Here is a 16,141-nt window from a genome sequence, read left to right as displayed (position 1 = left end):
AATTAGGGTTGGAGCTAAACTCTGCAGGACAATGGGTGCGTCTCAATCAGCTCCCTAGTTCAGTAGTCCGGGCACTTATCAGGGAATCAGCCACATTAATTTTCATGATATACTGATTCACGACCTAGGGAGCTGATTGAGACGCAGGGAATGGCTCTCCAGGATCAACGTTCCCCACCCCTGCTTTAAGGACTCTGATAATTCAGTGACATCAAGCTAACAGCTGGGGCTCTCTAGTGTTGCAGATCAACTTAAGCAGTTCTGAAATGTATAACTCTGCAGTTCATGTTTCTTATCCCTGGCACTTAATAACACTGTCAGTGTGAATGGAACAAACATCTTGTCACTTAGAGGGGTTGTATATGACATGCGAGATCCAAAGAAGACATGCTTGTAGTCGAGTATTGCTTTTATCAACTATCACAAAGCTCGTAGATGTAATTTTAAACTCGCAGTTCTGATGCATAAACACACAATAATCCCATAAGCTTGTTTCTACCTGCACTTGTCCTGACATGTTCAAAAATAGTTGTGCTTCCCTCCATTACACCAGACTTCTTAATCTCTGGCTACCTTTATTTATATAGTGCTTTATACAATACCTATATACTAATTTGACCCACAATCCACCCAGTGTCAAACAATGGAATTACAACAAACATTCAATACAATATAATGGCTCTTACACTTAATGAATCTTTGTCCCAGCACTTTTTCAGATATTGAAACTTTTATTTTCTCTCTCCTGTGATAACAGCTCGTATAAGATGACTTCAAAGTGATGATACAATATGAGAATTAAATGTTTTTAAAAAATGTCTTTATAAAGTAGATTTTAACTTGGTCATAGTATCTTAAATATTGGTGCAAATTTTCTCTTGACGCATCCAATGATATACTATAAATGTAGTTCTTCTGAATCACTGTGACTGAATTGAGTTTTGACATTCTGATTTAGAAGCTAAAGCTGACGTTTCCTCCAATATTGTCCTTCGGTTTACATTTCAGAACTCTGGTTGATCGTTGTGGTAGGGGATTGGAAATTGCCGCACACTGAAAGCTCTCTGTGGCAGTAAATGTGTGTTGTAAATAAGATGCATAAGCTTGTCTCTCAGTGTATTGATTGTATTATTAGTTGACAACCTGGCTATTGATCTGAAAACTTTCCATTTGATCACTTACAAGCTGTACATTGGCAAGGCTTTTTTTTTCACCACTTTTTATCCACTTTTTTTATTTTACACATTTTACACAAACAAATGGTTAAGTAAAGCTCTAGTTAATGTTTTGTAGTATATGTGGTAAAGTTACATCCAGGCAGTTTATATTACTCAGAGACTTCCAAGAAATGGTATAATGTTATAAACTCCAATAAATATAAATACCTCAACTTGTGAGTTAGGTTATTTGTAGAACAGATACAAAGGTATAATGGACAGAATCTATTGATCAGTTGTTTAATTTTTGTGTTGAAAAAAACGAGAACAAATCTGGTAAGACTGGGTTATGGCACTGGATGATTTTATTCATTTATAACATATGTACAGTAGAATGCAAAACATCAACAGTAACTGCTAATCGTGAAGCTCTTCACTGTCAGAATCTGGAATTTTCAGAATTTTTAGGTAGATCTCAAAGTGCCTAGAACTTAAATAAGTTCCAAACAAACTCTGTAGCAGTAGAACAACATACATCTTCCGTACAATGGGTTTGCTCAGGTTCATCCAGAAGCGCATCATGTTGCCTTTCTCTGGCATTGGTGCACTGTTATACCTGTAAGACAATTGGACAGTTACATAACATTCTATTTCTAATAAAAGAAATATATAACAACAATGAGAACTAACCTGGCTGCAAGACCAGCATTAACAGGTAAAGCCAACAAAATAGGATATATGCCACCACCAACCACACCCACCAAAGCCCCTCTCATCAGGGTACAGGTTGGGCAGTTCAGGTCACCTACAATTAAAATATAATCCTTCAATGCAAAGCAACCAGAAGCACTCGAAGAGCTTTTGTTTACTGGCGAAGGGTCTTCACCAAAGGTAGGTAACGAAGTAAATACCAAACAAAAGGGAAAGCAAATGTAAAGTAGCTCAGCCTTTAAAATAAAAACAAAACTGTTAACAGTATTAATATCGACCAGAAACAAAAGTCATGTGGAAGCCCCTTAATGCTAATGTATCATACACCATTGCAACCATACCTGACATGAGGGGGTTTGTGACGGTCGCAGTGTACAGTGCTGCAGTTGTCAGAAAGGGAAGAACAGCCATGGGAAGGCTGGAAGTAAATCGTCCTTGGGTGACATTGAGTGCACGCCTATAAAAGCTGTTGGCTACCAAACCAGCAAATCCAGCGTTGCCAGCCAAATATATGGGGCCATATGAAAACAGTTTTCTGTTGGAATTAAAACAGGAAACTTTTATCAACTAATTGCAGCGGTTGGAAACTATGTTGCTGTGACATATTGTATATAAACTTACCTGTCGATATCAGGGAGCCTTTCAAACTTCTTATTCAGCATTTCAATAATCATTGCCCTGGGTAATGTCTGGCCTTGGCCTGTGTCTTTCACAAACATCGCGTTGTCTGTCATGTTGATCTAACGGCACAGATATTTTAATGACTCCCAGCAGACAGACAACCTTCTAACAACATACTGACAATATTGCTATTTCACCGTTGTGTGGTGAAGGCTGTCACAATGTTTCAGCTGGCATTTCATGATTATAAGGGATATTTGCTTATATTAGTAATTTCTCTTCGTTTCAATCATTTACAGACTTTCAAACACGTGTTTATAACTTGATATGACGTTTTAAAAACGCAGCGCTCAACTGCAAGAGACGCGTCAACGGTCAAAACAGTAGTAACTCATTCAACCTATTGACAGCTGCTTTGTTTATGTGTAGCTGAATGTCAAACCCAGTCATATCGCTGTCTGTTCATTTGCACATGGTCAACACCGCATTTATGCATTGTAGAATTCTTACTTACACACGAAGCTTTTAAATAATCGCTAAACTATTTCCATCCCCCGTTCAACAGTCACGGTCCTCAGTGCCAGCAGGGCGCAGCCATGTCTAACCACATGTTCCAGTCAACTCTCACCCCGAGATACAGGAACAATACGACAATTCCTATTGGTCCGTGCGTGCGCCAACTGAAAGAATGGACGAACGCCATTGGAGGACGCGCCCTGTCAATCCCCGCGGGTCAACCCTCTCGTTGCTAAGGCGAAACTGGTGGTGATGATGCTGCTGCTGCTGCTGGTGATACTGCACCCACCGTAGAGAGAGTCTGCAAACCAGCTTTGGCAAAAGATGCCGTGAAGATTCACAGAAAAAATGACGGGAAAGGAAGTGAAGTTGTTCTTAACTGCATATCGGGACGTTTGACGAGGTGCTTTGGGATATATTTGCTCAGATTGGCTTAATTACCGAGGCAATTGTGGAGCCATGCGTTATCGGAAAGCTGGATGAAACTTGCAGGTGTTTTCCGACAGGCGTCGCACCGACAGGCTGCTGTTTCATGGGGAAAACACATCCTGCCTTATTTAGTTACATCTGTTTTTTGTCCAGAATTTTATACACCAGTTTGCCTGTTTGCTATGGGGATGGTTTTGCTTGGGTCTTGAAGCTGAATTAAGTGACGTGAAACTGGATTGTGCTGATCAGCAAAATAATAGTCAAAGTGTTAAATTTTAAATTATTTTCTGATTATATTATAAAGCAAAACACATGAACTTCATTCCATCACTATGTATAGAACAAGTTGTTCTTGAAGAACTGTTTACAAGCATGTATCATTAAACTTACACAGGCATATGAGATACTACAGAGATGTCATGTTTATTTGTTCATCAAACTGTTGCTAGATCTCCATATTTAAAATAATGCTTGATCAGCACATACTGACTGAGTCTAAGCCAAGACAAGCCATGTGCTGGGGAGCCTTTCTGATTTGATGCATATGGCCCTTTGGGGCGAAAACTAGCTGTTATATTTAGTTTAGTTAGTCACTGTGCATATTTGTCAGGAATGTATGGGTTGAATCTATGGGTTGTTTTATGGACAGCGTGACTGAATTATGTTTCTGTAGTTAAACACCAAAGGCATTTAAGGAGTCGGTGCTTGTGCGAATATTCCAGGGGAATAATCCTCAATACCGAGAACATTCAGACACTGGAGAGCAGTTTTGACATTTCTCATCGCCAAGGTGCACTCGATAAACTATCCACTCTTACTATCGGATTATGGATTTATTTCTCATGAGCGACAGTCATGCGCTCAGCATGTGTTTTCTTCTGCAAGATGTTTCGGCGCGTGTGTCTCCCTCTTTAACTTGGCAATTACAAGCTACGACCCCGAGAGCTGCCATTCTGTGAGCTTTTCTGTCTACATTTACGAACTGAGAAGGAACTTGCTGCTTTAGCAAGTGACAGTTTCTCCATATCACTGACAGCAGATGAGGGCGAAACGTTTGTGTTGCTGTTTCCATGCGTGACAATCCCACAAGGACGTAAAGGAGTAATTATGCCCTTAAGAAAACGAGGTGAGAAATAAACATCAATATGTGTACATACTTACCGTGAAAACATGTTTATATGACTGTTGAAGTGTAGTTGACATGTAGCGTGTGGACTTTTTAAATCGACATCATTATTTTAGGGTAAAAATTACCAGTTACAGGACATAGAATATGCAATTTCTTTTTATTTTCACTTCTTTTTTTATCACATTAATTATTCTAAATTGTCATGTAGTGTGACAAAATGTTAAAAGTACAAATATGTCTCTTACATAAAAGGTAGGCTACATGCATAGTCAGAACCTGCAAAATGTTGAAATATAGCAGGAAGTGATTAGTTGAAAGCTGCAGTTGCTGAAGCAGACAAAGATGATCATGTTATGGCAGGACTATTGTGGCTGTGCCTTTTATTATCCTTATTTTATTTTGACTTCTGTACCTCCTAAGCCTTAAATATGCAGTAGGGACTTCAAATTGTGTAATTATATACGTAGGCCTACTAATAGTGTAATTATACTCTGCTGTAAGTTTGTAGTCTGTAAAAATAGACACAAGCATGCCAACTAGCCTATGACCTCGGATGATCTCAGATGCTGGTTTGCGTTTATATTTCAGACTGCAGTTGTGTTTTTAGTTACTCTTTAAGGTGACATGCATGCGTACAAGTCAAGACTTTTTATGCATACTATAAATGTAGTATATTTTTAACTTTATAGGGGCTGTATGTAGAATTCATAAACCCTTGTTATTAGCGACACTGGTGGTCATTAAGTGAACTGCAGCCAGCAACATGCTCGTGCTCGCACACTCGTGAGTCTCGTGCACACTTAGCATATGTGATTCAAGGCCTAACCTTTACTCACAGCAAAGTTCTTTTTAGTTCTTCACTAGGAAATAACTTTGTAGCGATATACTTTTAACGAACATCGACGCTGTTGAGAGCAACGTTTAGACTAATATGTAATTTCCTCTAAAATAACAAAATAAACACAAAACATGAGAGCTGTGAGAAAACAGCAGCTAAGCAAGCATCTGATCATAGCGATGTGGATATTTTTGCACCAGCTCTGCAATTCACTGGCATTTTGTCGACAGATGAGGTAATTAAATTAGACTGGTATGATAGTTTGATTACTGTAAAGTATATTTGAGACCATAGATTATATAGAAATGGCTGATACTATAGTTTGAAGTAATCCCTTTTCTTTGAATGACACATTGACATTACAGTAAAGAATGGCTCTTTCGGCATTATTCTGAATATTGTAAGCATTCATTTAATGTGTCATTGAATGGAAGCCAAGTGATACTCTGGAGCGCGTATAAACGTCGCTTCTTTTGATTTTCCCGGCAAAAATGTCCCGAGTCCACATAAAAATCAGCTTTTTTTAAATTTTAAGTTTAGTTAAGCTGTTCACACATTGGCAATAAGCGAATAATGCATTATAGCCTTTTTAGTGCCACACTACTAGTAGTTTATCATTAGCAAGAAAGAACAACTAAATCATGGCTTTTCATACAAACCTAGATTATGAATCCAGATGTATATGGTTTTATGTAATGTTACTTGACATTGAAAAGTTGAATCACTATTTTATGTTACTGATGCTACTTCACAATGTAGCTAATATTCTGTAGCTTAACTAATGCTTTGCATTTTCAGGTGAGCAGTCACATTAATGTATGCACAGTAATCCTTTCCACGTGTATTACTAATTACAATGAACTTTAAATGTTAAAGTTTTATGTTGCTCTTTCATATTTTCTAAATAATGTTGCTCAGAGGGCTCTGTCGAGGACAGGAATTAACCCCTGTCCTGTCCCTAGTGTCTGTGTGACTAAGTGACTGAGTCATGCTCAGTCACGCTGATGATCTGTGGCAGTAGTAAAGAGTGTATCAGGGTCTCTTTACTGTCATTAAAATCAACACTAATCTGTGTTCACAACGCATTTTACTTCCATAAACTGACATACTGAGAGAAACATGCATTGATGAATCAGTCACAGTTTGACTAGGAATGTGCATTAAGTAAAGAGGGTCAGTTTTGATTTCATGGATTTTCTTTTATGTGTGAGCCAGCAGTCAACAACTTTTATATAAATATGAATTTATTACAAGTATATTACAAGTATATAAATATAGTGAAACATTTTATATAGTTCCACCACATTATGTGTTGTATTAAAAAAAAAAAAAATCAGACCAGTAGCTTAACATTTTATTCTCTTCTGTCTTGCAGACACAGCCAGGGCAATAAGCCTCATGGAGGACTACTGCTCCAAACTGAAGAAACCAGAGGAACAACCGCTCAAAACTGCCATCTTAAGAGTCATGGGCATTTTCAAAAGCAGTCTTTTCCAGGCTCTCATAGGTAAGCCTATATTTTCACAATCATTTGTGCACAGTTTTTTTTTTTTTCTTTTATAGCAAAATAGGTCAATGAAAAGAAAAGATGCACTTGATTTTTTGAGCAGGATTCCTCAAATTGGGATATTTTGTATATTTACTTGATTCACATCTAGAGTGTTTTAAAAGTCGGGTATGTATTTTTTCAATAACACTGTTTGGATGTTAGTGGGGCCGACACCAACAACAAACGTCTAACCAATCAGCGTTAGGGGCGTATGATGGTCGAGGAGACAGAATGAGCAAAAGGGAGATTTGAAAAAAAAAAAAAAAAAAAAAAAACGCAGAAAGAGAGATGATGAGACACAATGCAAATGAGCTCAAAAGAAAATCACTGTAATGAAGGTTTATGACTGGGCAAGTGCTTTAGGACCAGTATTAATATTAGAAAAGCTTTCCAGCGCTGGAGAGAGCTAAGCAGGAAGGCCTGAAAACAGCTTTGATTCTGCTTCACATGTGAGTAACACTGGGTTTGAGTGTCATTGATTGTCTGGAGGTGCTGTGCTGTTGGCGACTAACAACAAACTCTTGTATTTACTCTTGTGTACTGTACGTTCATTTTTTGTGCTTCCTTATCGTCCATTCATCATCTGCGCTTTATTTTTCATGAAGCATTTTGTTGCGTGTCAGCTGTGACAAACAGACATCCACTTTTTGCATTGCATGTGTAACAGTGGCCAGCTAGTGAGAGTTGTGCAGGTAAACCACTGCACAGCATTGTTGGTCATTGTTGATATTTGCCCCTATTACTGTATGCTTTTTCAAATATTACCTTTTTTGCAGTGTATAATATAGCTGTTTGTGAATATAAAATGTCTGCAAAGTTTTAAAGATTGAAGTGCATGACGAATAAAATTACTGTCTCCTAAAAGAAAGAATTGATTCTAAACTACTGAACTACTGCCTGTGGAGCTGAAATTCAGATAATGGTTCATCATGTCCGACATGAGCTGTAAAAGGTAGACCAATCACAAAAAGACTGGGCCGTCTGACCAATCAGAGCACAGTAGACTTGTGGGAAGGAGGGGTTTAGAGAGACTGAATCTTCAAACGAACCGTTTTCAGTATGTTCAAGAAATCAGTTATGTGCAATGTATATTATAAGTAGGGATGCACAGAAATTTGCATTTCCGAAAATGGCATTGGAGAAAAACGGACAAAAATATGCCCCTTAGTGTTCAGCGCTCAGGTTTCGGTGCATCCCTAATTATGAGAACATTAACTTGTTTTTTGACCTTGGATGCATGTTAACCTCTTATAGGAGACCTCCAAAATAAAATTAGGAACCTTTAAAATAGCATAATAGGGGCACTTTAAAACACTGTTTTTAAGTCTTAAGGTCAAGGTTTTCATTTCTATTATTTGTTCCATTAAGATTGCATGTGTTTTGTCTGCTGATGTGACATTTGCTCATAGTTCATTCTTAAGCAGTGGGCACATTCTGCCGCTTTAGGGCTTTTTTCCTGAAATAAAGTTATTTTTAACCTTGCTGATGTGGCAGGAGATGCTTCCCTGTGCCTTTGGTATTTTAAACATGTTCCTCATAAGCCCCAAATCTCCACAAGCTTTTGTCTTTTGTGTACAGATTAGTTTCGAATCTTGATTGGTTTAATTCATTTATTCATACTCAAGGTCAAATAAAGCTTAAGGACAAATGCTCTCATGTGCTTTTAGTTTGCATTAGTGACCTCTAGAGTTTAGTGGTTTTGACTTCCATGATTTCCTCTTGGCATGTCATTGAATGTTTAGACACTTCGTTAGCTGAATATAGAATGTACAATTGATGGTTCTGTAATATAACGTCTAATCATAATTTCAGTAATGAGATGGACCATTGTGCTGTCACAGTCTGTTAACATTTTCATGGGGATGTCGATCTTTATTCTGGTCTAAAGCAAAGGTTTGTTCAATCAATTAGCAAATAAACTCAAAAAGCAGTCTTTTCTAACAAGTTTTAATGTTGTAACTGGGTGCGCTTCCTTTTGAGAAATGTATCTTCTTATTCTTCTAAATTGCTTTGTTTATAGAGTTTTCTTATATAAATGTTCCATTGAGTTTCATTAAAGGTGCCCTAGAATTAAAAATTGAATTTATCTTGGCATAGTTAAATAACAAGCGTTTAGTACATGGAAATGACATACAGTGAGTCTCAAACTCCATTGTTTCCTCCTTCTTATATAAATCTAATTTGTTTAAAAGACCTCCGACGAACAGGCGAATCTCAACATAACACCGACTGTTACGTAACAGTACGCCCCCAATATTTGCAGCTCATGTTCAAGCATTAGACAAGGGCAGGACGTCTGGGTGTGCACAGCTGAATCATCAGACTAGGTAAGCAAGCAAGGACAACAGCGAAAAATGGCAGGTGGAGCAATAATAACTGACATGATCCATGATATCATGATATTTTTAGTGATATTTGTAAATTGTTTTTCTAAATGTTTCGTTAACATGTTGCTAATGTACTGTTAAATGTGGTTAAAGTAACCATCGTTTCTTACTGTATTCACGGAGACAAGACTGTCGTTATTTTCATTTTTTAAACACTTACAGTCTGTATAATTCATAAACACAACTTCATTCTTTATAAATCTCTCCAACAGTGTGTAATGTTAGCTTTAGCCACGGAGCACCATCAAACTCATTCAGAATCAAATGTAAACATCTCAATAAATACCATACTTACGCGATTAGACATGTTGCATGACGAACACTTAAAGATCCATTTTAAGGGTTTATATTAGCTGTTTGAACTTTGTTTATGCTGTTAAAGGCAAGGGCAAGCTCCGTGGGTGGGGAGCGTGATCATTTAAAGGGGCCGCAGCCTAAATTGGCTCATATTTAATGATGCCCCAAAATAGGCAGTTAAAAAAATTAATAAAAAAAAATCTTTGGGGTATTTTGAGCTGAAACTTCACAGACACATTCAGGGGACACCTTAGACTTATATTACATCTTTAAAAAGATGTTCTACGGCACCTTTAATGTACAGGGAATCAATCATTCTTTGTCAAAATGTCAAAATCACAGATTTTGCTTTAAATGGTAGTTGGTAAAAGTACTGTGATGCAAGTTTTAACATCCTTACCATGAGAAATCTCATGCTGAATTTCTGAATCTTTCCCTTATCCTTTAGCGACATTTGTCTTGTCTTATGAAGTTTTGAATCGGACCCTATGCTTGCTCTGAATTTAGCTCTAGGTTGTATTAATCCAAAAAGCCTGTAATGAGTTGGATGAGAATTAGTCATGCAGAATAATTGCATAATTAAAAAAAAAAAACAATGTGTTTAGATGCAATATGCTATCATAGTTGTGTGTATAAATGCTTGTGCGGTGTTATTATGATGATTTGGGGGCAGGGATTTAAATATCACCCTCTATTTCCTGTCTATAACCTGTAATAAATCCTGTAAATCCTTTTTCATCTATGACCTTTACCTCAACCCACTGATTGTCACCTGTTCTCGGCAGATTGCTTTATATTAATTGGAAAAGGTGACGTAATCCTAACAGGCCTTCATGTTCTGTCCTGACCTCTTGAAATCATTCACAGATGACGGCAGAATTTAGTATTACATTTAACATATTTAGAACCTAACTGTATAATTAACTTGCATCTTATTGATTAATCTTAATCTTCATACTTAAAACAAATGTGAACATCCTGCTGGATCTGTCAAACTTGTCCCCTTTCTATTGATTTTCAATAAAATGCTGTTAAAGGTTGAGGTCACTTCCTGAAATAGCAGTAATCATCTTAGAAGGCATTAGCATGTGTAATCTGGACGGTGTGCCATCATGCCACAGACGTGAAACCTCTTAACCACTTAACCTATTCTCCCATTCACCAGGAAACACACATACACCCTTCTGTCAGTCATTTACACCTGGCAGCATAGGTTGTTGAACATAGTGTTGTGGTATCTTAGCTAGGCCATTCCTGATGAACACATTTTCTGCACAAATTCTCAGCGAAAAGTGTTAAATGGAGTACTACAGACTTGAATGCATAAAATCATTTAAAGGAATAGTCCACCCAAAATGAATATTTTGTCATCATTTACTCACCCTCAACTGTATGCATTTCTTTAATCTGCGGAGCACAGAAGACATCCTGAAGAACACTGAGAATCAAACAACATTGGAGCACATTGACTTCCAATGTATAGAAAAAACAATCTCGAAAATATATTCTTTTATGTGCCACAAAAGAATGCAAGTCATAATTTTTTTTGGAAGGAAATGAGGGTGAGTAAATGATGACCCAATTTAGATTTTTGAGTGTACTAACCTTTTAATAAACGTACGCAAGGGGCACAGAATGTGTAAAGACCTGTACACACCAAGGACGATAACAATAACGATAAAGATATAGTTAAAAAAATCATTATACATGTAGAAAAATAGTCCACACCACTACTATAACGATAACGACACAGAGAATCGATATTATTGGAATCACTTTAACAACCATTTTTTTCCATCTAAGGAATGACGAAAACATTGACAACCAAGAATCCACTCCTCAATTTGGACGTTTCTTTGAAAAATCTGGAAAGTTCTAATCTGTACCTTGAGATTTTGTTGATTTGAAAGTCAATAAATACACAGTAGTATTGTAGTTATGGTAGTTTTAGTAGTTGGAGAAGCCTAAATGAAATGGCTGTGTTATTAATGACAGGAAAGCGCTTGCTCTCTTATTCATCCAAAAACCCGTATTACTATAAGGTTGTATGTGTACAATATTTTAATGTTTGAATCAAAAGTTCTCTAGAATGGCTCTGTCTTTTTTTTTTTTTTGAATCTGTCCTCTTGGATGAGATTTCCTGGCTAAATATTCTCCATCACAGCTGCTCATTGGAATCCTTTAGATACTGAGCCACTACGGCCTAATCGGGAAACCAACCACAGTCTGCCAATTTGTTCCATAGAGGTTTTTAATGGGCCCTATTTGTCACTGTCATCTGAACAAGGTTGGATGCTGCCCTCTTAATAGAAGAGCCATGACGGCGCACTCCTGTTTCACAGAGAGACCGTCCCACGAGAAGCTTTTTTTTTTTTTTTTTTTTTTGCTCCTGCTGCTAAACTGTAATCAGATCTGTTACTCTTATAGGAGGGGAGTTCCTAATACCAGGGGACGGGTGGCGAATAGCGGTCTCTATTTGGTCCGAGCTCCACAGCTAGAACAATACGACTGCTCGGCTAGAGTTTCTAGAGTTCCAGAACGACCATCAAAAGTTTAGTCGTAGTTTAGCTTTAGCTTTGTGTCGGAGACAGAAGGATCCAATAAGGATTACAAAGTCCTGATTAGATAATTTATTGTGTCTGTGTATGTTTGAGTGTGTGTGTTGCTCTTGCTCAATTCAAGTCACCATTTGCTAATCCATTTGACTAAAATAATATAACATGATTCTGAAAGAAACAGGGTAATTAATGAAAACAGAAATGGGAATTTATATATCAGGAATTGATTGAATTGTGCAAAGTGGGCATTATGTACCAAAATCTGACCCCTTCCAGGTGTTTGAAGGGGAGGAGTTATAAGAGGGAGTGGTGATGTCAGTCGTTGTTTCCGAGCAAATTTGATTTCTTTGGAATGAGTCAATTGTTAAAAGGTCCACTTAAGGACACTCAAAGGGTTGGTTCACCCAAAAAAGAAAATGATCCCATGATTTATTCACCCTCAAGTCATCAATCTTCTTCAGACGAACACAATCTGAGATATATTTAAAAATATCCTGGCTTTTCCAAGCTTTATGAAGGTTGTGCATGGGGTAGTCATTTTAAAAATGCATCAATTAATCATAAAAAGAATCCATACGGCTCTAGGTGGTTAATAAAGGCCTTCTGAAGTGAATTGAAGGGTTTTTATAAGAAAAATTTTCATATTTAAAACTATAAAAACTAAAATAACTAGCTAAAAGTTAGCTCATCTGAAAGAGGATAGTCATAAACACCTAGGATGGCTTCATGTTGAGTAAATCGTGGGATTATTTAAATTTTTTTATGAAATTACCCTTTAAATTGGTTAAATATGTTAAATATTTGAGTGCATGCAAACACAGACTCACACACACAATTTTCTTGAAGAAAGAATAAGATTAACAGTGATTCTCACGTTTGTGCTCTAGAATAAGTCTTCCTGTAGTCTTCCCCTCTCTCTCTCTCTCTCTCTTGCTCGCTCTCACTCACTTGCGCTCTCTCTCTCTCACTCACTCATACGCTTTCATCTGGTCCTGTTTATTTCCCTAAACAAGTGGATGTGAGTTTGTGCGCCTCACATGGTGGTGGAAGCCATGCCTCAAATTGGAGGATACTTGGTGAGGACTTTTGTCAGAGATTGTTGTCTTGAATTACAGGTCAGTGTTGGGTAATCTCGTTCGTCAGTGATTGTCAGGTATGACCCAGATCTGAGATCAGCAACTGTTAGTGTTGTTTGGGACTAAATTTTTTGGGAAACACAATGTTAAAGTTGTGAAGATAATGACTGTCTTGAGTGATTACATGAATTCGGTTTCTAGTTTTTTACAGGTTGTACTAATGAGAGCATAGATCACAGCGGCATTAAAGGTGTTGGTGTAAAGCTTTTCCAGATAATAACGCTAATCTCATCTTAAAGTTACAGAGATCACTGTCTAGTTAAAATGTTGCAGTTTTATTGAAAAGTCTTTTGAGGCATACTACTTTTCAAGTTAGGTGATCTCTGATATGAATATTCAAAAAAACATATAAACAAACAAAAAAATAGGGAAAAAGGTGTTTGACCAATCATGTAAATATTGCAGACTGACATTCTTGGCTGTGGAACTTGGGCTAAAACTCTTATTTTGGCATTTTTACATTCTATTCTATTGAAGTGCTTTTTAAGACTTTGAAACTTGGTTGTTATAAATAGTCAAGCTCCATGTTTACTTGATAGTATAATTTGAGTTTATAATTAGCTAGTGTTTACAGAAATGCCATGCCCATGCATTTGGTTGAGTACCAGGCTTGGCACCACCTTTGAAACAGTTGGCTGGAAATTATTTGATGCCCTCAAGGACAGTGGAGCTTCTAGGAAGATATAAATGCTGGTCTAAAGATGCAAATGTTATGTGAATATTTTCCTTAGCAAGCCTTTAGCTCCAGAGCTCAACCACATAAAATGCTGAGCCCACCTCAGTTCTCTGCATGCTCGTGGCAGCGGGGCTCCAATTCTCTTCATTTAAAGAGAATAATGTTGCCATCTTGTGGAACTTTTTGGGAATATTGTTTGAAATCAAGCTGTTTGATTCAGATGTGTTTTCACAGAATAAATGATTCATCAGACCCCCATAACTGGTCATGATGTAAATGCTATTACGATTTGAGATATTTTAAATAAGTTTTTAGTTTATTAGTTATAATTATTACTTAATAATAATAATAATAATAATAATAATAATAATGTTTTGTTGACTCATTTTTGTAGTATTTACAGACATTTTAAACAAGAATATGGGGTCTATTTTTGTTTATTGTCAATTATTTATTGTCAGTTGTTTTTACTTTATGCATAATTGTTCTTTTAAAAACAGTATCTCAAATAAGAATAAGTATGAAATTGAAAGTATTTGAAATAAATAACAACAAAATATATAGTATTTAGTCTTTTCTAACGCTTTAAATGGCAATTAACTAGTCAAATTATATTTATATAGATATAAATACAGGTATTTATAGTAAATATGTGCCTTTATATTCTGCGCTTTATTTTTTTATTCAATTTATGAAGTGACTTGAAATTTCATGTAATGTACAGTGCAATAATGGTTGGTTCGCTGTGTTGTGAAAAAGTGACAGGTGTTTTCAATCTGTTGTCGTAACTCCGTGTTTCCAGCAGAGGGAGCTCTTTAGTTCTTTCTGGTAAGAGAATATAGGGCTTGACAGAACTGAGTCATATACAGCTATGGAAAAAATTAATTAATAAATAAATTAATTTTTTCCATAGCTGTATTTATATTTAAGTAGATTTCATGCCATTTGAAAATTTAATTCTTTCATTTTTGTCAAACATTAATGTAGTTTTAAAAGACAACAAGCCACTTTTCAGTATCAGGCTCATTGTGTCTATTATGAATCCCCTTCTCTGGGATTTATAATTGAAGAAACTTTCAAACACAATGCTTTCTCATGTCAATGGGTAGGTGTATTTAAGCGAATACTGAATGAAGTGATCAAGTGTATTTCTACCGAAACATTTCTCTTGACTTTGAAATGGCCCTTTTTTAACTAGTGTTTGGTTAGTATGTAATTATATAAGGACAGGAATTGTAAGGCAGCTCTGTAAGGCAGCTCTCAAATGTACACCTATCGTAGTCTTTTGAGATAAGTATCATAAGAGATGTGCAGTCTCTGCTTGTGTCCATGGTAACACAGGCCTTCAGCAGAAAGGGTTTCGGTGTCACAGTGAGCAGTCTGCAGTTTCTCAAACAGAAAAAAAACTTGTTTCCAGAAGACGAATGAGTAAAGGTAGTGATGTAATTCAGCATAAATTCAGCTAAATTTAGCAGAGCACCAGGCAGTGCTGCAGCAAACGAGACCAGTTAAGAATATCCATAACTACTTATGGCGGTATATTGTATCTGATGGTGTTCCATCAGCTGTTATGAAGCTTTTGTTATGCTCCACTTCCAGATGTGGTTTTCCAGGATTTTCACAGTGAGGGAGGGTGAAACTTTTACCACATCTTAGATTTATCAGCAAGTACATAAAAGATTTCATCCACCTTGCATAATTGTATAATTTGAGTTCTTTGTCACAACCAAACATGTTTTGCACATGCTAATAACATAAAACTATGGGCTTCAGCAGTTAAGAACAACCCTCTATGAACAGGCTAGTATTTTTATTTTTTTTTTTTTTTTACTCGCTACATAAATATAAGTATAAAATATAAATTTCAAATGCTATTAAAGTCAAGTAAACAGTTTGTAATAAAATAAGAACAAATAATCAAACTATAAGGTGTAGCATAAATAAACAATAACAAAGATGCAAATGAAATAAACTGTTCAGGTTTTTTCAGGTAGATCTAGCAGTTGGATACAGATTAGATAGATTATGTACAGAAATTGAATAAAGTAATCAAATGTACAATAACACTGCATAGTCTTGTACTGTATAAATTATATATATATAATACAGATGGTACGGAAAGTATTCAGACCCCCTT

General features: G+C 36.5%; 2 protein-coding genes across 11 annotated transcripts in view; one reads left to right on the top strand and one right to left on the bottom strand.

Annotated features, from left to right (window-relative positions):
- dlg2 (discs, large homolog 2 (Drosophila)) overlaps window positions 1-16,141 on the top strand; it is a 276,217-nt gene that overhangs the window by 3,743 nt on the left and 256,333 nt on the right. For 9 of the 10 annotated variants that reach the window (XM_067397823.1, XM_067397822.1, XM_067397821.1 and 6 more), the window contains exon 5: window positions 6,777-6,908. In XM_067397823.1, coding sequence (XP_067253924.1) covers window positions 6,777-6,908 — 132 coding nt within the window. Of the gene's footprint in view, window positions 1-6,776; window positions 6,909-13,202; window positions 13,269-16,141 lie in introns of those variants that run through there. The other variant, XM_067397827.1, reaches the window with a different exon arrangement.
- Window positions 1,482-3,111, bottom strand: tmem126a (transmembrane protein 126A). Its single transcript, XM_067397832.1, has 5 exons — window positions 3,004-3,111; window positions 2,490-2,608; window positions 2,210-2,403; window positions 1,848-1,962; window positions 1,482-1,773 (listed from the first exon to the last, which is right to left on the bottom strand). The coding sequence occupies exons 2-5, from the start codon at window positions 2,600-2,602 to the stop codon at window positions 1,575-1,577; spliced, it is 621 nt and encodes a 206-aa protein (XP_067253933.1). The 5' UTR covers window positions 2,603-2,608; window positions 3,004-3,111; the 3' UTR covers window positions 1,482-1,574.

The sequence above is a fragment of the Chanodichthys erythropterus genome, chromosome 10 (genome assembly GCF_024489055.1).
Source record: "Chanodichthys erythropterus isolate Z2021 chromosome 10, ASM2448905v1, whole genome shotgun sequence".
NCBI lineage: Eukaryota > Metazoa > Chordata > Actinopteri > Cypriniformes > Xenocyprididae > Chanodichthys > Chanodichthys erythropterus.
The sequence above is the reverse complement of the archived record's forward strand: the minus strand, read 5'-3'. Positions and strand labels throughout refer to the sequence as shown.